Source organism: Podarcis vaucheri, assembly GCF_965113315.1.
Source record: "Podarcis vaucheri genome assembly, chromosome: 11".
NCBI classification, from domain to species: Eukaryota; Metazoa; Chordata; class Lepidosauria; order Squamata; family Lacertidae; genus Podarcis; species Podarcis vaucheri.
The window spans coordinates 50,405,518-50,428,742 of NC_138749.1; the positions used below are offsets into that span (position 1 = coordinate 50,405,518).

General features: G+C 43.7%; 1 protein-coding gene across 3 annotated transcripts in view; it reads right to left on the minus strand.

Annotated features, from left to right (window-relative positions):
- Nucleotides 1-23,225, minus strand: part of MARCHF3 (membrane associated ring-CH-type finger 3) — a 159,125-nt gene that overhangs the window by 10,088 nt on the left and 125,812 nt on the right. For all 3 annotated transcript variants that reach the window (XM_082191641.1, XM_082191643.1, XM_082191642.1), the window contains exon 4: nt 7,294-7,503. In XM_082191641.1, the coding sequence (XP_082047767.1) occupies nt 7,294-7,503 (210 nt within the window). The remainder of the gene's footprint in view (nt 1-7,293; nt 7,504-23,225) is intronic.

Here is a 23,225-nt window from a genome sequence, read left to right on the forward strand (position 1 = left end):
CTGTAACCCGAGGTACCACTGTGTGTGTGTGTGTATAATTTAGTTTTACAAATTAAAATTTACATTCAAAATCATGAATTATGAAAAAATAAACAACGATTCAACCAAATCTCTGGATTCCCCGCCCACTGCTCCATGGGTTCCGTCGATAGTCCTTTTCCGCTGCATATTTTAAGTCACTCCAATTTTTAAATATCCCATATATCCCTAGTTACATTACAAGTGTTATTCAAATCCTGCTAAAGAGCTCCGCTGTGTACAGTGGTCTCCAATGTAAGTTATAAATTCCCCCCATTCTTTATTGAAATTCTGTTCTTCCTGGTTTCTGATTTTCCCAGTCATTTTCACCATCTCCGCGTAGTCCATCAGTTTGGTCTGCCATCCCTCTCTGGTGGGAACTTCTTCTTCCTGAGGACCCTCCAAATTTTAAGCAGAGAGATGGGCCCCCTCAATATTCCTTGGCCTATGACAGGCCTCGCCAGCCCCCCCACCGGCTACGACAGGCCCCACCAGGCCCCACCAGTGGCCGGCCCCATCAGACCTCCTCCTGCCACAGGACGTCAATTATGTGCACTGGGCCACCCCTAAGTTGGGCGGAACCCATCCCCTGTGGGTATTAGGCAAAGTGAATCAGGTGCAGATATTGGGGGACGGAGCCTTCTATGCCATGGGGCCCAAACTAGGCCCCCTAAGCTAGCCTACTGCCCTCAAGCGAGGAGATTGTGGGGTGCTGTCACAGCAGCTGTGATGAAGCAAGATTCAGTTGCCAGCCTGATAGGATCCTGTACATGGAAATGGCGAGATAAGTGGCACCATCATGCCCATCATCTCAGGCAGGCCAGCCCTGGCAGACGGCACTGTTTTATTTTAAGAGATTCTGCGTCTCCACAAAAACCTTTCATATTTTGTCTGGGATCCTTAATCCACCCCATTCAGAGTCCCCGAGGTGAACGGCAGCTCTTAGCACCACTTGATATAAGGCAATTACAGAAATGGTGATTGCAGAATTTTCCATCCCTCTTAAGAGCCTGCTATTTTAGGGCATCGCAAGTATGATCTACATTAAAATGTTGCAGCGAAGAGTGTTCTTGTTCATTGTTCCAGGCAGTCAGACCACACCCTCCTCCAGGACTATCCATTCCACTTCTCCCTCCATTTTCTATGTCCCCCCCCCTAAAAATAAAAGCACTCCATGGTTATTGAGCACATTCAGTTCTCAATGAGCTGTTTTCCACACTCAGAATGACCCCCCTTTTAAGGGAGAGGTTAATTTCTGCAAACTTTAGGATTCCTCCATTCCAGAAAATACCACCTGCTTGTGTGCAGACGGTGTCAATTTAGCTGCATAATATTTCGTTTATAACCCTTTCCCTTTGTATTTAGAGGTCCTATTCCTCCCTCAGCTTGGCAGAAAGTGAAAATAGTTGTTTCCAGGAAAGCTGCCATTGTCTCACAGCTTATATGGGTACTGAAGTGACAATAACTAATATCACAGCTTCCTTCCCTGAAAACCTTTGCTGGTTGCAGAGATAAGGCTGTTGTGTCGCAAGCTGCTGTCGTGTTTAGGTGTTGAGATTTCCTTAAGGGAGGGTGGACCAGGTCAAACTGAAGGCTATAAAGATTTCTGCAGCGTCACAAACTGGCAGAGGGAACAGGGCATCAGCCACCCATTGATTTATGTTGAGCATTATGAACGCTAGACAACACAAAGAAATAACAGCCCGTCTAAAATTAAACGGTTTAACTTATGCAGAGGTTGCGCAGCTGACAGGCACCAATTTCTTTTGGCTACTTTGGAACATTTATTTCATTTACTTGGTCTTAAGGTAAATGCCAAAGATGCAGTTTTTGAAAATCAGACAGGAAAGGACTTGAAAAGCAGAGCAGGAAAAGTACAGAGCAAGTGAAACTAAATATGCACCATATATATATATATATATATATATATATATATTTGTTCACTCCAGTGGTTTCCTAACTGGGGGCAGTCAAAGAGCTACTCACATGGCATTTCTTTAGAAAGTTACATATTTGGAAGGGACCGAAGCAAATCAGGTTTCAAATCATTTGGTTTACTGACTGGAGGAGACTGCTTGCACTGTAATCAGAAAGCCGGTGACTTTCAAAGGCTGGAACAGATAACAAACAGTGGGGTGGCGGCAACAGAAAAATGTTAGTGTGAAATTGCAGACTATGAAATTGGGGAGGCAGATGGAGGCAAAAGAAAATAAGGTCAGAATTACACCTGGTAAGAGTCTTACAGCACAACCCAATAATAATAATAATAATAATAATAATAATAATAATAATAATAATAAGGATGATGGTGGTGGTGGTGATGTAAGGTAAAGGACCCCTGGACGGTTAAGTTCAGTCAAAAGTGACTATGGGGTTGCGGCGCTAATCTTGCTTTCAGGCCGAGTGAGCTGGCATCTGTCTGCAGACAGCTTTCCGGGTCATGTGGCCAGAATGACTGAACTACTTCTGGCACCACGGGACACCGTGAGAGAAACCAGAGCACACAGAAATATCGTTTACCTTCCCACCGCAGTGGTACCTATTTATCTACTTGCAGTGGCCTGCTTTCGAACTGCTAGGTTGGCAGGAGCTGGGACAGAGCAAGAGGAGCTCACCCCGTTGTGGGGATTCAAACCGCCGACCTTACAATCAGCAAGCCCAAGAGGCTCGGTGGTTTAGACCACAGCGCCATCCGCATCAATAACAACAACAACAACAACAACAACAACAAAAGTAAATCCCTCCTCATCTGACTGGGCTGCTCCAGCCACTATATGCCGCTTCCAACATATACAAAAACCTAATAAAACATTAAAAAACTTCCCTATACAGGGCTGGCTTCAGGTTGTCTAGTTACTTATCTCCTTGACATCTGAGGGGTGGGTGCCACTACCAAGAAGGCCCTCTGCCTGATTCCCTGTAACTTCACCTCTATCAGCTGATTGTCTAATTTTTCAATGTGAGATACTTTCATTAGTTTATTGTTTACAGGACTACATTTTTTACATCTTCTGTTAGTGAATTACGCAACATGTTTTGATGCCAGGAGCCACCTTGAAGATGGTTTACTATGGAAAGGCAGCATTCAAAGAAGCAACGATAGTGATAAGTTTTAAAGGTTGGATTTTCTGAGATATTTGGGGGGGGGGGAGAGTAGAGACAAGAAGTGGTGTTGTGTTAATGACATTGAATGGGTGCTCTGTAAAAGGTGAGTGGAACTCACTGTGGCTGTTCTCCAGTAAGAGCCCAGTGTAAAAGCTGCCAGAGTCTTCTGGCACCTTAAAGGCAAAACAGATTTATTGTCACATAAGCTTTTGTAGACTAAAGCTCACTTAAGCAGATATATGAAGTGTCATTCTCATTTTGCAGGGGGGGGGGGAATGTGAACGGTGGGTCCAAAAGATCACGAAATGCAAGAGGCACAGTCACAGAATGTCAGACTGTATCTCTCGCTGCATGACCTTTTGGTCCTGCTGCTTACAATTTTCTTTGTAGGTCTCTCTCTCTCTGTAATTTCTCTCTCTCTCTGACAACTGAGGATAACACGCCAGGAATCTTTGAAAGCTTATGGCACACTAAATCTGCTAGACCTGTAGATATGCCCATAAAAATCACTAGCCTATCCCCCCAAATGCTAGCCAACTAAGAGACCTGTAACCTACATTCTCATCCTTCACAGCCATTGTAAAAATGCTGACTACTCAACTTCCACTGGGTAGGATGACAGATGAGAGACACATCACTCTACATCCTGTTTGCCATTTCCATGCTGGTGATGGAAGAACTTTACTCCCTTGATGGCTAGCACAGAAACCAGGTGGGCTTCTGGGGGAGGTATGGAGATTCCTCTTCTTCCTTCTTCTTCTGCGATCACTCATAGCCAAGTAAGATTGTCTTCCATAAACACAGTTTTAACAATGAGTCCATAAGTGACTGTGGAGGCCAATGCTGGAACCACACGTCCTTCCACAGTGTTGATCACGGTGTGGATTTGCCAAGCATGCCTTCCTCTTAGCACGTTTCTCCCTCGCGTCCTGAGTTGAAGTGTCTTCAAAGCCCATGACATCTTTGGTAAAGGCTGTTCTCCAATTGGAGTGCTTGCAGGCACGTGTTTCCCAATTGTTGGTGTTTATACTACATTTTAAAAAAAAGATTTGCCTTGAGACAGCCTTTAAACCTCTTTTGTTGACCACCAGCATTACACTTTCCATTTTTAAGTTCAGAATAGAGTAGTTGCTTTGGAAGACAATCATCAGGCATCCGCACAACATGACCAGTCCAACGAAGTTGATGTTGAAGAATCATTGCTTTGACACTGGTGATCTTTGCTTCTTCCAGTACACTGGCATTAGCTCGCCTGTCTTCCCAAGTGAAGTGTAAAATTTTTCGGAGACACGGTTGATGGAATCTTTCGAGGAGTTGGAGATGGCGTTTATAAGCGGTCCATGTTTCACAAGCATACAGTAAGGTTGGTAGTATAACAGCTTTGCAAACAAGCATTTTGGTTTCCCTGCGAATGTCCCGGTTCTCAAACACTCTGCACTTCAATTGGGAGAAAGCTGCACTCACAGAGCTCAGGTGATGCTGGATTTCGGCATCAATGTTGGCCCTTGTGGAAAGATAACTGCCCAGGTAGGAGACGTGATCAACATTTTCCAATGTTACACCATTGAGTTGGATTTGTGGTGCTGCAGAGGGGTTATTTTGTACTTGTTGGTGCAGCACTTTGGTTTTGGAGATATCTGTGTCTCCGTCCACTAACCCACTCTTACTGCATGGAATTCCCAAGGCTACTTTAAGATGCCACAATATTTTTCGTTCACAAAACTCAAAATATCTATTTAATGCAGGGATGGGAAATCTCAGGCCTAGGGCCCGAATGGGGCCCTCTGTTCATTCTTTGGGACTCTTCACGCCACAGCCTCCTTGAAAGATTCTGCCTGGCTGGAATGTGTCCTTGAACTGTGATGATGTCCACTTGCTTCCCTGAACAGAGGCCGGGGAGATATGCATCTGTACAGAAACTTCTGACATTGGCATGGCTCAAAATGTAGGCTTTTGTGCTCAGATAAGAGTTGCGACTGTTGGTCCACCTTCCTCTCACTCTGCCCACCAAAGAGATCCAGTCCCCGCATGAGGGAATGCACTCAAAAAAGGATCCCACCCTCGATTTAGTGTGTCAACAGGTTAGTTATTGCACATTGCTGAAAACCTGAACATAGATGGAACTCACTTGTTTCCATTACTACAACTTTGATTATTACAACAGGCAGGGTGCACGGAGGAGCAGATCAGGTACTGCAAAATTTCAGGTAAGGAGAAGCAATTTCAGGGATGTCAGTTTTTGCCTTTCACATCAGGGTATTTCAGATGTGATGTACACACAGTTTAAACTTGCTATCTCATAGTAACACACACACAAAAGTGCAAGTATTGCAAGTGCAACTTCGAAAGCACTTCTACTTCCATGTCAAAATGCCTGTGGGGTGCTGACCTCAGACTCTCATCTGCTGCAACCAACATGCCTAATGGTTAGGGATGAGGGGGAGCTGGAGTCCAGTAACACCCGGAGGACCAGAGGTTTTTCCATCCCCATCCCTGCTTTATGAGCTGCTCCTTTCCCCAAATCCGTGTACCACAATAAGACATCTTCCAGGCAAGAGAATTCAGTGCAATTTCTCCATGCCTGTGCATCAGACTGGCAGTCCCCTGGAAACAGATAAGGCCAACTTGACGTATTCATGTATTCTGTCTCCAACGAACTTGTGATCGAGCTGCCAACCTTTCCCACAGATTAGAGGAGCAAGTTCAGTCAGTGACACCAAGTCACAGATGTCTAGACAAGGAAACCAGATTGTATTTTTAAAAGTGCTAGAACTCAAATTAGTGCAATAACCCCCCCCCCACAAAACCACCCTTTCAACACTGTAACAACATTATCGTTGTCTAACCTACAGTCTTCAGCTAACAGCTTCAGACTTGTTATTTCTGAACATCATTGAGCCTTGGAAAACGTTGACTTTTTGGCACTCCATATCAAAGGAATGAGAATGGTTCAGTTCTTTCCCACTGTAGTTCATTTAGTGCATTCCAGGTTGCTCTTGCCCAGTGTCAACAGAAGACCTATTTAGGGAGACTGAGAAAGGTCTTGGGAGTTTCTTGTCCTGAGGCAAGTTCAGCTGTCTTGCAGAATTTGCATTAGAATAAGAAAGCACACTTGTCTCAAGCGTTTTTTCTTCCAACACCCACTAACTGAGGAAAGTTACAGATAGGTAGCCGTGTTGGTCTGCCATAGTCAAAATAAAAAAATTCCTTCCAGTAGCACCTTAAAGACCAACTTAGTTGGTCTTTAAGGTGCTACTGGAAGGAATTTTTTTATTTTAACTGAGGAAAGGAATGTATGCTGGGTGGGATCCCTATACTCCAGATTTTATTTTGCATTTAGCTGATATGGAAAGGTATTGTTTTGTAGGAGGGAAGCATCCACCTCTCCTTCGTGTGTTCGCATCGGAAGCTGAAGTGCCCTGCCTCTTCAGCCCATTTTTCCAAGTCCATTCAACTTCTCCCTTCTCTAATTAGAGTTTGCCCAAAGTTCCTATGTTTAGAGGCTAACTTTACATCTCTCAGGTGCCAAAATCCCAAAGGAGCAGAAAAGACTATTGATGTATGTGACCACGGCTGCATGGATGTTACTGGCCCAGAGATGGAAAGAAGATAAAGTCCCTACCAGAGAAGAATGGCAGATGAAGTTAATGGACTACACTGAAATGGCTAAAATGACCGGAAGAGTCAGAAATCAGGAGGACCAAAATTTTAACAAGGAATGGGGGAAATTTATAACTTATAAGACCACTCTAAACAGTTAAAATCGTTAGTAGGATTGGAATAGCAATCATAGTTTAAGGTTGATTCTTGGCATAATGGAAGAAGTAAAAGGTTTGGATTATCATAAAATATGTGGGAGGAACGGATTAATAATAGGACCCACATTGGGGAGGATGGTAGTCTAGGATATTCCTTGGAATCTTGTTTTTATGATTTATTTTTGATATATTTCTGTAAATTTTTAAGTTGAGACATCAAATAAATAAATTTATAATAACTCTACATCTCCGCAGTCAAAATCAAAGCTACAAAGTTGGATCCTCTTTTGATAAGACAAGAGTTGTGCGGGGTGATCTTTGAACACTGCTACATCATGGCGACATGAAAAAAACCATGGCTCTCCAATCTAAATGAAAGTTAACAACAAAACAACAAAGAAAGAGTACTTACTAGTGTCCAAAAGAGGTAAATTGTGAAGAGTGCGACAGTGAGTGCAATGAGGCCAACAGCTTCTAGCCTACTACTAAAGTGCAGGTGGTCCACTGCTCCCCGAAGACACAGCCAGCCAGAGATGGTAGCCAACGGAGTAATAAACAAGAAGCACACCATGTCCCCAAACAAAGTTCGTTTCTCGTGCTGGGGGCCGGGATTTCTTAGCCACTGTAGAAAGAATTAGCACAGAATAAGTCTCAGCAAAATCAATGCTTTCATCCGGATAACTTGGCTCCCTTCCCTTAACACAACTCACAACATTCCACTGTCTTTTTAGTTAGTTCTCTGCTCGGTTTGTAAAACGGATGGTTCAAACAACCCAAAACACAAGCCAGATGATTGCAAAGAAAGAAAGAAAGAAAGAAAGAAAGAAAGAAAGAAAGAAAGAAAGAAAGAAAGAAAGAAAGAAAGAGGTAAGGTTATGGAGGACTTGCTCACAAATTTATTGACAACTGCACGAATTATTATAGCTGGGAAGTGGAAGGGCCAAGCAGAATATAAAATGGAAGAATGGTATAAAGAGGTGTGGGATATAGCTATTAACAAAAAATTAACATGTGCCATTAAGGAAAGATGGGGAATATGCTTGAGAAATGATTTGAGATGTGGAGGATGTTTGTAGAATTTGTACTGTTAAAACGGAAAGGTGTCACGCCATCACAAGAGGTGTTGAAATTTTGGGAGGTTTGGATAGTTACAATGGAATGGTTTCAGTGGTGGGGTGCACATGTTTATTCTTATTTATTTATGATTATTACTTTGTCAAAAAAACAAACAAACAAAAAAGAAAAAGAAAATGTTATTAAAAACCACTATTAAAAAGAGGTAAAGTGAACGTGCTTCATCTGAAATAGGGCAAGTTGGGTTTATTTGCTGTTTTCATTGACTTTTTTTTCTTCATTTCTGGAGTTCGATACTTGCAAAAAGCTGACAATTTACTCAATGCTGTAAAAATTATTTAAGAATTTCTGTGCCACGTTGCAAAACAAAGTCCACACCCCACGCACCCTGGTCCAAGGTGGCTTACAATCAAATGGAAAAAGATAGAAAATATAAAACGAGTATATAAAATGTCAAAACAGCAGCATGAAATAACTCAGACCAGAAAACTAAGTCAAATGTACTGCAATTTAAAAGCATTTTAAAAGCAGTATCAGTTTAAAACCCACCCCACCCTGTTTCTCTCAAAGAGAGAAAAAAAAGTATTTAATGCTTATTTAAAAGAAGATAGGGAGGGAGCCAAACAAACCTCTTGAGGGAGGGAGTTTCAAAGATATGAGGTAGCTGCTGAAAAGGCTCTTAGAAAAAAAAACTTATACAGACCAAGTATATAGGACAGAAAAGCACTTATTCTTACCCTTTCCCAAATCTGGACATTTCACAGCTTATCTGGGGAGTGCTGGCTTTTACAGGTGTGTTTTGTAAACTGAAGGTAAAACTAATTTAATGAAGACTAGTAATGGCTCTCTTGTTGAAACAGCATCAATAACCTGCCTATAAGCCTTGTGTTGTATTTATGTATTTGTGAATGGATGGGCATGGGCATAGGCATAGGAACAGGCTGAAAAGATCACTCTTTTTTATAATTTGGCAAACCTCTAGGCAGGGTCTGGGAGAGAGAAAACCACTGCCGTTAGAGGTACCATGAAACCTGTTACTTACTTATTTTTTTAAAAGAGGGAATACCTAAAATGCAATGCTAAACAGTTTCAGATTACAATGCAATGCATGTTTTACAGTGTGGGACCAGGAAACCTAAAAGATCGTTTCCCCCCTTATATATCCAACCAATCATCAAAATTGCCTCCTGCGGATAACATCTTACCAGGAGATGCATGCAATGTGGGAATCTGGCCTTCAGTGTGGTGACACCTACAGTATTTTTCGCCCCACAGGGTGCACCGGCCCATAGGGCGCACCTAGTTTTTTGGGGGGAAATCAAGGGGGAAAGAATCCCCCCCCAGCCACTTCGGGATGCAGGCATCTCTCTTTGGGATGCAAGCAACTCTGCAAACCAGGTCGGGGAATAGCGGGATGGCGGCACTCCGCCTCCCCGCTGTCCCCCGAGCTTGTGGGGCTCCCTGATATCTGCACGAAGCCCGGGGCCCGCGGAGCTCCCAAGGCTTGCGGATAGCTTCCTGAAGTCTGGAGAGCAAGAGGGGTCCGTGCGCACCGACCCCTCTCGCTCTCCAGGCTTCAGCGAACACCTGCATTCACCCCATAGAACGCACACACATTTCCCCTTCATTTTTGGAGGGGAAAAAGTGCGTCCTATAGGGCAAAAAATACGGTATTTTTTGGAACTTCCTTCTGTTACATTAGACAGGTACTATCCATGTTGTCTTTTTGGAGCTTCACCTTTCAACAAGGCTTTTAGGTGGCAATATTTATCCTAGCCTGCACATATATTGGAACTATTTTAACTGTTTACACACACACAGACTTTTTGCACTTTTCTTGTTTTATGGTTGTAACTGTTTTGTTTGTTTCATAATTGTATTGAAAAAATATGTACCCCACCCTGAGACATTATGGTAAAGGGCAGCCAAGAAAGCTAATGAATAAATAAGTTGTGCTGCTTACCAGTAACTGCTGTGTCTCTCTTTTCTCAAACTAGCAGAGCCAATGCACTTAAAATCCTAAACTCTTAAAACGTCTATAGTATCCTTATTCACTTAGATCCCAGCCCCTAGAGAAATAACTGTAGAGATCACTATCCCTGCTTATAGATCGAACGATTGTTGCTATTCAGTTAATTATACACGCATCTTGCCTTTCAAGGCAACGTACACAGATATCCTCCCTTCAGTTTTATCATTGCAGCCACCTTGTGGGGTCGGTTAGGCTGAGAGAAAGTGACAAACTCAAGGTCACCCAGTGGAGCTATTACTATTACTTATGAGAAGAGTTTTGATCACACTGTTTTTCACTGATCATTATACTAGAGGTACAAAAGTATTCCACACTCAAATCTTGCCGATCAGAAGGTCGGCGGTTCGAATCCCTGCGACGGGGTGAGCTCCCGTTACTCGGTCCCTGCTCCTGCCAACCTAGCAGTTTGAAAGCACATCAAAGTCCAAGTAGATAAATAGGTACCGCTCTGGCGGGAAGGTAAACGGCATTTCTGTACGCTGCTCTGGTTCGCCAGAAGTGGCTTAGTCATGCTGGCCACATGATCTGGAAGCTCCCTCGGCCAATAAAGTGAGATGAGTGCCACAACCCCAGAGTTGGCTATGACTGGACCTAATGGTCAGGGGTCCCTTTACCTTTTATATATATATATATATATATATATATATATATATATATATATATATATATAATATATATAATGCTGCACCCCCCTGCAATCCCTACACAGATCTGGCTGGCACAAGGCACAAAACCACAGCTCGCCCCTATACACGAAGCCAAGCCAGAGCACAACTAAATGCAGCACAACCATCTTCTCAGAAAAACTCTTCACAAGCTCAAGAGGTCAAGACACGAAAGCTTTAGCAACTAATCTACACTTAATGACCCACCCAGTGGTATTCAGAATATCACTCATGAAATCACTCAAGATATCCCTCAAGTAATTAAGGAACAAAAGAAGAAAAGGCACACTAATCTAGGAACTTCCTCTCTGCCCAGAACGTTGAAGGCTATACACCACACCCCTCAACAGTATTTATAGGAACTCAAACACCAGACTCTGCTCTGTTCCAGTAACAAGAAGCCGAAAGCACCAGCCTGAAGATGACGAGTGAGACCTCGTCGAAACGTCGCACAGACACCCCGACTCTTACACGGGAAGACACCCGAAGACACCAAAACCTGCATTCCTGTACCCGTGAAAATCTACGAAAGCATATATATATATATATATATATATATATATATATATATATGGCTCATGACTTGTATTTTTTCCTGCTGAGTCTAGAGATTTTTCTAGCAACAAATCATGTTCCGAAGTGACCATTCTGTTTGATATTTGGAGTTGTGGCCGGGGTCTCCTCCTGCCTTTGAGCAAAGGATTTGACTAAGTTGACTCTTGTCCTTTCCAAAGTCCTAATTTGCAGCGCCATATCTCAAAGCACTTTCCACAAATGAGCTAAGAGAGGGTAAGGCTGCAATTGAGTTTTCTAACCTAAGAAACGTCTCCTGTGTTACTGAGATACTAAAAGTAATATGAAGCCAGTAATAAATCTCAGCCGTTGAGAGGAGGAGGGAAAAGGGCAGAGGAAAAGAAGATGGGAAGAGCCGAAATGTCACCAAGTCCGCACAAAATAGGAAGGAAGATTTGGAAAACAGGAGCAGAGAAAACAAATGTCTCAGTTCCTACAATTGTACCAAGAAGCATACAAAAACATAGCTCTAATGGCTACATTTCCCCTCTAAAGCAGGCTTAATAATATCCCCACCACCCCAAGTTACATTGTATGCTACAAATCATGAACTGAGGAATAAACCAGAAAGGTAACTGTAGCAAAGAAATAGCAGGTCTCATATCTGTAGCCTTTGACTTGCTCTAATTGTTTTGTATCAGACAGTTCAATTACTTTTGAAACCTAGATAGCAGCAAAATTTAACTCCTGCTAAAAAAAATGAGAAGAATGCAAAATTCTCAAGTGTAAATAACTGTTAAAAAATATTCATTAAAACCACCCAAATAAATGCATCTTTTAGCAGATCCAAGACAATTTCAAGTCATTTTCAGGCTGTGGTTATTTTGTAGGTGGGATTCAGTCACATCCCATGCAATTGAAGCCGATTTAATGTCCTTGTGCAATAAACTCCCTTCCGTAACAACAAGAACAACTTCTGGGGAAATAGACAAGTGTGGAATAGCAATGCTCAGTAAACAGTGGACATTGTCTAACCTCCCAACGCACCTTCTGCAAACAAATCAGGGTGAATGAGAACTGAGGCAAAACTAACGATTTTGACTAAACATCAGGAAGACCTTTTATTATTATTATTAGAAATTAGACTGGCCTCGACCAGAGCCAGGGCCTTTTTGGCCGTGGCCCCGGTCTGGTGGCATGCTCTCCCACAAGAGACCAGGGCCCAGTGGGATTTGACATCTTTCCGCAGGGCCTGCAAGATGGAGCTGTTCTGCTAGGCCTTTGCGCAGGATACAGTTTGACTCACTTTCCTTTGTATAAAACAAGCCCGAAGGAGGCCCCCAACCCACTCACAGGCCCTTGTATAATCAGTGGAAACTGTTGGTCTTGGCAATTATTAACCACTCTCAATTCAACACTGATAATTGCCACCTGCCCGGATTTTAACTTGTCTGAATTAATTTTAAGATGTATTTTAATTAATTGATGTCTGTTTTTATGCTTATTGTGTTGTTTTTATGATGTTAGCCGCTCTGAGCCCAGCCTCGGCCAGGGAGGGCGGGATACAAATAAATTATTATTATTACCAACCCATCTGGCAGCCTCTCTGGGTGACTTCCAGCACATATAAAAACAGAATAATACTTTCTGATGGTAAGAGCTCAACTGTGGAATGGACTCCCTTGGAAAGTGGTGAGCTCTTCTTCCTTGGAGGTTTATGGGTGGCTATCTGCCCTGTATGATCTAGCTGAGATTCCTACATTGCAGGGGGTCGGACTAGATGACCCTCGGGGTCTCTTCCAGCTCTACAGTTCTATGGTTCTATGAATGCTGAACCAACAGGTCACCTGGAAGCAACCTTTTCTTTGTACCTTTTATCACTGGGCTGTTGCCCACAGTGTCACTCAGGAGACAGTAAGGTTCCACCAGCAAAATAGGGGCGGATTCGTGGCAATTCCCTGTGCAACTCTCCTTAAACCCATTCCAGAAAGTTGGGGGACCCTCCAGACCAAACATGAGGGGAGCACATGAATGGCTTCAAATGGTAAAATATTCAGTATGGACTGTCAGGAGTTCAGCCTACACTCGAGTAGGACTCTGGCAGAGACACATGCGCGACTGGCATGTTCCCTCCCTCCTGGTCAATCATTCGGGAGCTTCAAAAGCTTTCTTCTTCCCGAACATCACAGCGACCGATGCCAACCAACACTGGCACACTTAGGGATCCACAGAGTTTGCGCATCATGCGTAACAGACCTCAGCAACTCAGCATTCCGGCTAATCTACTTTATTTACATATAAACACACACGGAGCACTGCAACATGGCTCCCTCTCTCTCTAGCATCAGACAGCAAAGAGAGAAAGAACAAAGGACAATAGTCCCACTTCACGGAACACAGTAACAGAAACAGCTTGTTTCTGTCACTTCCCCCTCTGTGGAGTCAAAACATATACCCTCATGTGATAGACAACAATCCCATGACTGCAATCATGGAGCAGGAATTCTAACATTCATACAAGCTGAAAAAGGAAAGTGTGTGAGACTTATTTGTGGCTTTATTTGCTTCATTCTTCAGTGAAAAAATAAAGTTGTGGCACATGTAGATTCCAGGAGTCTTAGATTCTTTGGCTTTAATGCTTTAAAGCACAATAGCTGCACAATTGTAATAACAGAACCAGGAAACCAGGCCTAGATGCAGGAAAGCAGACCTAGAACATTCCCAGAAATTGGCTGTTAAATTGCTCTTCAATGTAAGAGAAATTTCTCCTGATGTTCAGCTGATTCTACCATCCTGTACTTAAACCCTTAACACCTTGCCCTCTCTTTTAGGGCAGCAGTAAACAAGTCGTCCTCCCCTTTTTGTGGCATTCAGCTATTTGGAGATGCCCTTATGTTCCCCACTGCTACCACAACCTCAGTTTCCTCTTCTCTAGGCTAAACATACCCAGTTCTTCCAATCTTTTCTCATAGGACTTATTCTCCACATTGGTGGCAATCTTTGTTTCCTTCCTCTGAACCTGTTGCAATGTGCCTATGAGTCTGTAATCTATTTAACACACACACACAATTCAGACGTCTTTCCTCAAGGTTGTATTTCCTTTGTGAGAATAATGAGTTCTGTGACCTGTCTAAATTGCATGTCTTCTTATTTTAATCCTATAAGAGATCGCAACAGTGATTTCTGGCGATGCTAACAAGGCCATTCCCTTCCAGAAGGCTAGAAATGCCATTTCACAAACATTCTATTTTGTTTTTCAATATTTCTGTTTCAGGCTAGGAAGGTGCAGCACTTTAAAAAATAATCTGAACATTTCTTAGGGAAGTCTCTTGGGGTTGAGATTGCGAGATGTTTTTCTGTGCCCATTGAGCTGGCACCAGCAAAGACTATGATGTAAAACTTTTTCCAAAATAAAATAAATAAAAATCCATACAGAAAATTCTTCACAATCTAGGATACATAATCATTTCCTTTAGGCATCACGTCTATCCTGAAGCTCTAACAAAACAGGTAGAGATAAAGAAATTTCATATTCCTGTAATTCCACTTACATTTGCTAAACATCTAGTCGGCCTTTTCCGCCTCAACATAACACTTAACATACCAGTGAACAAGGAATGCAACTCATACAAGTCAAACACCCCCCTCCCTTAAATGCAGTTTAAACTGAACTAGTCAGATTTGTAGGGATGCAGGTGGCGCTGTGGCCTAAAGCACAGAGCCTAGGACTTGCCGATCAGAAGGTCGGCGGTTCGAATCCCCGTGACGGGGTTGGCTCCCGTTGCTTGGTCCCTGCTCCTGCCCACCTAGCAGTTTGAAAGCATGTCACAGTACAAGTAAATAAATAAGTACCGCTCCGGTGGGAAGGTAAATGGCGTTTCCGTGTGCTGCTCCGGTTCGCCAGAAGTGGCTTAGTCATGCTTGTCTGCGGACAAATGCCATCTCCCTCGGCCTATAGAGTGAGATGAGTGTGCAACCGCAGAGTCGTCTGCAACTGTACCTAATGGTCAGCGGTACCTTCACCTTTACCTTAGTCAGATTTGTGCTGTAACTAACAGGTTGGGATAAGCATGAAATCTAAAGACCCCAAATCAATCATACACTTCATAACACTTTGCCCTCTGCTATTGAGCAACAGTTCTTCTGACTTCTCCTGTATCTATTTCTTAAATTTTCCAGGATTTTTATTATTAATACATTATGAATTGGAATTATTACATCTGTGTATTGCATCCATCCCACTACAAGTCGGATGGCATTTACCAAAAGCAGGGGATGAGAAGTACGTGGAAGAATACCCTAAAGTAGATTTTTGAAGAAGGTATAGGTGGGATTCTACTGACTAGTCCCATCACTGGAAGCCTGCACAAGAACTTCCTTTAGAGCAATGGGCCTTCCCCCATTGCTATAAAATAGACTTTAGGGTAGGGTTCCCAGATGTCCCTGGTTCCCGGGGACAGTCCCCGGATTTGCAAATCTGTCCCCGGGAAACATGGCAGCAACAGCCTCAGCAGCCCGGAGTCAGCCTAGTAGCACAGTTGGCTCTGGCTGGCTTCAGGAGCTGCTCGCTGCTGTTGGGCCCACCATTTTTCCTCTCTGGAAGTCCCCATATGATGTGTCTTGTGCGCAGTGGCATAGCGTGGGTTGTCAGCACCCGGGGCAAGGCAAGTAATTTGCGCCCCCTAACCCATGGATTTGCGCCCCCTAACCCTAACCCCCAGATGTTGCGCCCTGTGTGGCCGGCCCCCCCTGCACCCCCCACGCTACGCCACTGCTTGTGTGTAACACATCATATGGGGACTTCTGGCAAGGAAAAATGGTGGGCGACACTGTAGCAAGGAGTAAGCAGCTCCTGAAGCCAGCCAGAGCCAACTGTGCTACCAGGCTGGCTCTGGGCTGCTGACTGCCGCTGCCGCCGCCACTGCTGAAGGGGAAACAGGGACATCCGGCAGTACAGATCTCCTATCCCCTTCCCTCTTTGTTTTGACTGATCGGGGGAGGCTCGGGAGTTGCGGGTGGCGCACCGTTGCCCAGTTTTTAAAAAACTCTGCACATTAATGTTTCACAGGGTGCGAAAGAAGGGCTTTGCACCTTTATAAAATATGCATGTGTGCTTGGGCCCAGGGTCTTTTGCCTCAACATCCCCACTACTGACCCCCTGTTGCTACTCAACTTCAAAATAAAAATAAAAAAGTGTCCCCGGATTCATTTAAAAAAATCTGGTAACCATACTTTAGGGGGGAACAGAGGAACCGCCCCCCCCCAGAACAGTGAACCGAGGGAGGGGGCATCGTTCCATCTGGCAAGCTGAAAAGCTTGCACTTCCGGAAGAACCACCATAGCACCTCTTTGAACTGCTTAGATTTAATATCAGCATAAAATGGATTAGTAGGATGGCAACGACACAGGAGAAATTGATACAGCACCTTTTCGAATGCAATGGCAAAAAGTTAACTGGCAGGACACAGTCTGGAAAGAAAATGGCTCTACTCGTGAAGGATGAGAGGTACAACAACTGCCACTGTGGAAACAAAGTGAGACTTCGGCCCAGATAAATAATGAAGCTCTTCCATGAAATGCTCAATCTGTCAACCAGTAGCCATATTCCCTGCCAGAGACACAAATATCTGCCAAGCTCTCCTGGTCTGAATGCAGCCTCCATGCTTCAGAACCACAGAGATGATTTTTCACACACAGCAGAATCTCTTTCGTGCCTGCCGTGCGCTACGTGTGGATATTTTTTTTTTACTACAAGATAGGATGCAAATGCCAAAGATAAACTGCATATACGCGATTGGGAATAAAGGTTTTTTTACATTCGCCGCTGCCCAGTTGAAGGAAATGCTGACACAGGAAGCCTCACCGGTGGCAACATCTTGAGATCTCAACTCCTTGAGTCTGAATTCACCACTAGGCCCATTGCATTTTCAGGCACGCTCTTTACCTCTCTTTTTTATAATATTTTTTATTGGTTTTCCAAATTATTGCAGATCAGACCAAATTACTTTAATACAATTTCTTTTTTTAAAAATCAGGTTTCCCGCTTCCACTTCATCTCTTCTTTAATATCCACTTGATCCTTCACTTGAAGTTAGTCCATTATCACAGCTGACCATTATTCTCTCTTTACATACAGTGCCTCTGTTACTTCTCATAAATATAAAACCCATTTCACATGTGTGAAACGTTGTTCTTGGACCTGGTGTGTTTGCTCTTTACCTCTCTTTTTTTAAAAAATAATATTTTTTAACTTTTCCATTTTAACAATCCAGTAAAAACCACACCAAAACATTCCAAATTATAATACAGCTGAATACAACCAAAAAAGCCAAATATTCATGCCAAATTATATATCTTTTGGTGACTTCCCACGCTCTGAAGTTTGGGGAGTGATGATCCAGGATTGTACTGCATTCCTTAATTTGTCCAAACAGTCCTACTAAAACATTTCCAATGTTGATCCTTCATTTATTTTTAACAGCCTCTGAATTCGTTTAGCAAGCAGGTTAGGCCTTTGTAGTTCTGTAGTTCTGTGTGAAATATTTTAATTTTCTCCTTCTTAATTTTCCTGTTGTAATCCAAAGTTCTCATCGACGCTCATCCATTTTCGCTTTCTGCACAGAAAGGCAATTCTCAGTGCGTCAAATCCAAGACAAAGGGAGATCTAGTCTTCCACCATTAGTGCTGGGCAGATATCCAAAATTCCCTTCTGCGATCTTGTTCCAGCTCTTTACCACTCTGGACCCAGTCAGATCCTGTAAACAGGAGTAACTATCTCAACATGCCTTCACACCAGCTTGCCTATTGATTGTTACTGTACAGGAGGAATGGGGAAAGCCCAATGCACAGGTCTAGCTAGGCTTGTCAGGCATCTTCAGTTGACCCATGAGGCCATTTTGTCCATGTCACAGCCACCTGCTCAACACCTGACATCATTTATGACATTGATGACACCAGGAAAGCCCCTTTCAAAGATATAGGATGGGCTTCTTGTGATCCAACTGTGTCTTCAGAAGGTCCTCTCAAGGTGCTTCTAACTGGACAACAGATCTTCAAAGTGGCTTCTGAAGATCCCTGTGGGCAAAAAAAGGCTTCCTGACATCTTGGGCCCGGTCTTATTCAACATCTTTATCAATGACTTGGATGATGGACTCAAGGGCATCCTGATCAAATTTGCAGATGACACCAAACTGGGAGGGGTGGCTAACACCCCAGAGGACAGGATCACACTTCAAAACGACCTTGACAAATTAGAGAACTGGGCAAAAACAAACAAGATGAATTTTAACAGGGAGAAATGTAAAGTATTGCACTTGGGGAAAAAAATGAGAGGCACAAATACAAGATGGGGGACACCTGGCTTGAGAACAGTACATGTGAAAAGGATCTAGGAGTCTTGGTTGACCACAAACTTGACATGAGCCAACAGTGTGATGCGGCAGCTAAAAAAGCCAATGCAATTCTGGGATGCATCAATAGGAGTATAGCATCTAGATCAAGGGAAGTAATAGTGCCACTGTATTCTGCTCTGGTCAGACCTCACCTGGAGTACTGTGTCCAGTTCTGGGCACCACAATTCAAGAAGGACACTGACAAACTGGAATGTGTCCAGAGGAGGGCAACCAAAATGGTCAAAGGCCTGGAAACAATGCCTTATGAGGAACGGCTAAGGGAGCTGGGCATGTTTAGCCTGGGGAAGAGGAGGTTAAGGGGTGATATGATAGCCATGTTCAAATATATAAAAGGATGTCACATAGAGGAGGGAGAAAGGTTGTTTTCTGCTGCTCCAGAGAAGCGGACACGGAGCAATGGATCCAAACAACAAGAAAGAAGATTCCACCTAAACATTAGGAAGAACTTCCTGACAGTGGAATTTGCTGCCAAGGAGTGTGGTGGAGTCTCCTACTTTGGAGGCCTTTAAGCAGAGGCTTGACAACCATATGTCAGGAGTGCTCTGATGGTGTTTCCTGCTTGGCAGGGGGTTGGACTCGATGGCCCTTGTGGTCTCTTCCAACTCTATGATTCTATGATTCTAAGATTCTATGATTCTATGATTCTATGATCATTGTGACATCAGGAGATGGACAGGTCCACCCACCTGTCTAACATAGCCCATGAAGGGTGCGTGAGAGAAAAACCAGTCCCACCAGGCTTAAAAAGTTCTCTATTCCTGCTCTACAGACCATACAGCTGAATGTGTGCAACGACTGCACTGAAACAATGTATTTTGTAGTGACAACAGGAGGTGTGAATACTCTCAGGGCTGCAAGATGTGCTACAGCTCATTTGTACATACATACCTTGGTTTTCGAAAAGAATCCATTCTGGAAGTCTGTTCGACTTCTGAAAACGTTCAAAAACCAAGGCACAGTTTCCAATTGGCTGCAGGAGCTTCCTGCATACAATTGGAAGCTACGGAAGCCACGTCAGACGTTCGGTTTCCAAAAAAAATCACAAACTGGAACACATACTTCCGGGTTTGTGGTGTTTGGGAGCCAAAACGTTCAAGTCACAAGGCATTTTTGAACCAAGGTATGACTGTACATGTTTATCACCAGAGGCTGCAGTTATGAAGGAATGATTAGCATGTATTAACCATGGGGTATACTTTTGGAGGATTAATTCAATGGCATTTTTAAAGAAAATTCTGGAACAGAAGGTCTTTGCAAATGCCAAATTTTGCTTGAAGGTGGGGACTAAATGTTCAAATTTCCTTGCATATCACTTATTGCTGGCATCTCAAGGTTAGTCAAACATTTTGGCAAGGCAATTGGGAAGATGACATTTTAGAAAAAAAACACACACAAAGCGGCGTGTTAAATTACATTCAGACAGAACTCTTGCGCAGTTCTTGGGCATTTTATGCAAGGTTGAAGGGTTCTGTTGTTAGGATTTATCTCATTTCCTTAGAAAATACCGCTGAGGACAGCAGCTGGATGAAGGTGCTGTTGCAATCCCCGATTACAATTGGGCTGCTTCTAGACATGATTGATTGCAACCCACACCTTGTTCAATTTCCATGAATCCTTGTAATGAGAAACTGTAAGACAACCAAGAGGAACTTGAAAGTGCTTCTTTCAAAGCCGACTGCCAAAGAGTTGGAGGGAAAGTTGTTTGCTTAAAAGGTGACCTGCAGCGTTAGAGAATGAGCACCTGGACTTTTCATTGATTGGGGTGGGAACTGCAGGTGCAGAACCTGAGCTCAATCTACTGGGAACTTCTCTATGCACAACCTCACCGAATTGAGTTTGTTTTCTTTGACCCCTAGTTTCCAATTCTACTTTACTCAAATCAGATTCCTTAAACTGCATTTGGGGCGCAGGTTGCGCTGTGGGTTAAACCACAGAGCCTGGGACTTGCCGTTCAGAAGGTCGGCGGTTCAAATCCCTGCGACGGGGTGAGCTCCCGTTGCTCGGTCCCTGCTCCTGCCAACCTAGAAGTTCGAAAGTACGTCAAAGTGCAAGTAGATAAATAGGTACTGCTCTGGCGGGAAGGTAAAGGGTGTTTCCGTGCGCTGCTCTGGTTCACCAGAAGCAGCTTAGTCATGCTGGCCACATGACCCAGAAGCTGTACGCTGGCTCCCTCGGCCAATAAAGCGAGATGAGCACCGCAACCCCAGAGTCGTCCGCGACTGGACCTAATGGTCAGGGGTCCCTTTACTTTTTAAACTGCATTTGGTCAAGCTATCCTTCTACAGTGGCACCTTGGTTGCTGAACAGCTTGGTTCACGAACAAATCAGCTCCCAAACCCCGCAAACCTGGAAGTACCGTAAGTGTTCTGGTTTGCAAACATTTTTTGGGAAGCCAAACATCCGACACGGCTTCCATGGCTTCCAATCGATTGCCAGAAGCTCCTGCAGCCAATTGGAAGCCGCACCTTGGTTTATGAATGGTTCCGGGAGTCGAATGGACTCTCAAAATGGATTAAGTTCGACAACTAAGGTACCACTGTATGCATGAACACAGGGATGGCGAAACGGGATTCCCTGCCCTTCAAATTCTTTTTTCCTGAAACAAGAAAATGAGACAGGAAGCCAAAATGTGGGATTAAGGTAGCATCTAAATTTGGACCTCACATTAGTGTCACAATGGCATCTGGCTACGTTCAGGTGCCCAAGACTAGCACTATTGCAAGACTGGATATGACTAAAATAAATAAATAGAAGCACACCACCGCCACACAAATATATTACTGGAAAACATCACTATACACAGAACACAACTGAATACATTACATGTTATTTTACCCTCTGGTATAAATTAAGATGTATGATATTAAGCATCAGCAGTTACTGAAAATGGCATATGCATACATCCTAATATAGCATGCACTAATTTCTCCTAGACATGTTTCTGTTCTAAATGTAGTTTCCAGGCTGTGTTTCAGAAAAGTGCACTGTCAACCTACTCTACAGAGGAAAAAGTCAAGCCAGCAGATCCATTCATGGAGGCAAAGGCTGCACAATGATCTTGATAAAGTGCTGAATGGGCTTTTTGATGCAGACATATGGTAGGTGCTAGCAAGCTGTGAAAGACTCCTGTCTAGGGTGAAATGCGGAGGTGACCATGCACAGAATCAAATTAAAGCTATAGAAAATGTCAGTGGGGAGAGTGGATGGCTATTAACAACAGAGGCAAACAGCAGAATTATTATCCATGCTCCGGTGACCCTAAAATATCACATACTATGGGGTTGTTTTTTCTTTCTCCACAAAGCTCTGCAGAAATGCATTTCTGTAAGCTGTTGTTGTTGTTTAGTTGTTTAGTCGTGTCCAACTCTTCGTGACCCCATGGACCAGAGCACGCCAGGCACTCCTGTCTTCCACTGCCTCCCGCAGTTTGGTCAAACTCATGCTGGTAGCTTCCAGAACACTGTCCAACCATCTCATCCTCTGTCGTCTCCTTCTCCTTGTGCCCTCAACCTTTCCCAACATCAGGGTCTTTTCCAGGGAGTTTTCTCTTCTCATGAGGTGGCCAAAGTATTGTAGCCTCAGCTTCACGATCTGTCCTTCCAGTGAGCACTCCGGGCTGATTTCCTTCAGAATGGAGAGGTTTGATCTTCTTGCAGTCCATGGGACTCTCAAGAGTCTCCTCCAGCACCATAATTCAAAAGCATCAATTCTTCGTCGATCAGCCTTCTTTATGGTCCAGCTCTCACTTCCATACATCACTACTGGGAAAACCATAGCTTTAACTATACGGACCTTTGTTGGCAAGGTGATGTTTCTGCTTTTTAAGATGCTGTCTAGGTTTGTCATTTCTGTAAGTACGCAGTTTAAATGGGAAGATTCATCTGAAAGTTGCACGAGCCTGCCACAGTCTGAAACACTTGAGGTAGACAAGGATTAGGATAATTCTCCCATCCCCTTAATAAACTGGCAGTAATGTTTACTCATCAATCCTAGGAATGTGGGTGGCGCTGTGATCTAAACCACTGAGCCTCTTGGGCTTGCCGATTGGAAGGTCAGCAGTTCGAATCTACGCGACAGAGTGAGCTCCCGTTGCTCTGTCCCAGCTCCTGCCCACCTAGCAGTTTGAAAGCACACCAGTGCAAGTAGATAAATGGGTACCGCTGTAGTGGGAAGGTAAACAGTGTTTCCATGCGCTCTGGTTTCCATCACGGTGTTCCGTTGCGCCAGAAGCGGTTTAGTCCTGCTGGCCACATGACCTGGAAAGCTGCCTGTGGACAAACGCCAGCTCCCTCAGCCTGAAAGCGAGATGAGCGCTGCAACCCCATAGTCACCTTTGACTGGACTTAACCGTCCAGGGGTCCTTCACCTTTTACCTTTACCCATCAATCCAGCTATCCAACTGTCTGGGATGTCACCTGTTTTCATGACATATGACAATGACAAAAACATCTGGATCGGAAAAATGAATGGCTTCGTACATCTTTCTAATCATCCTGATTCTGAAATGGCAGTGACTTGGAGAGGATCTGCAAAGAGGAGGGGGACAAAATACCTCCTGAGATGTGTGCAAACCTGGTGGCCACCTACAAGAAACGTCTGACCTCTGTAATTGCCAACAAGGGTTTTGCCACCAAGTACTAAGACATAT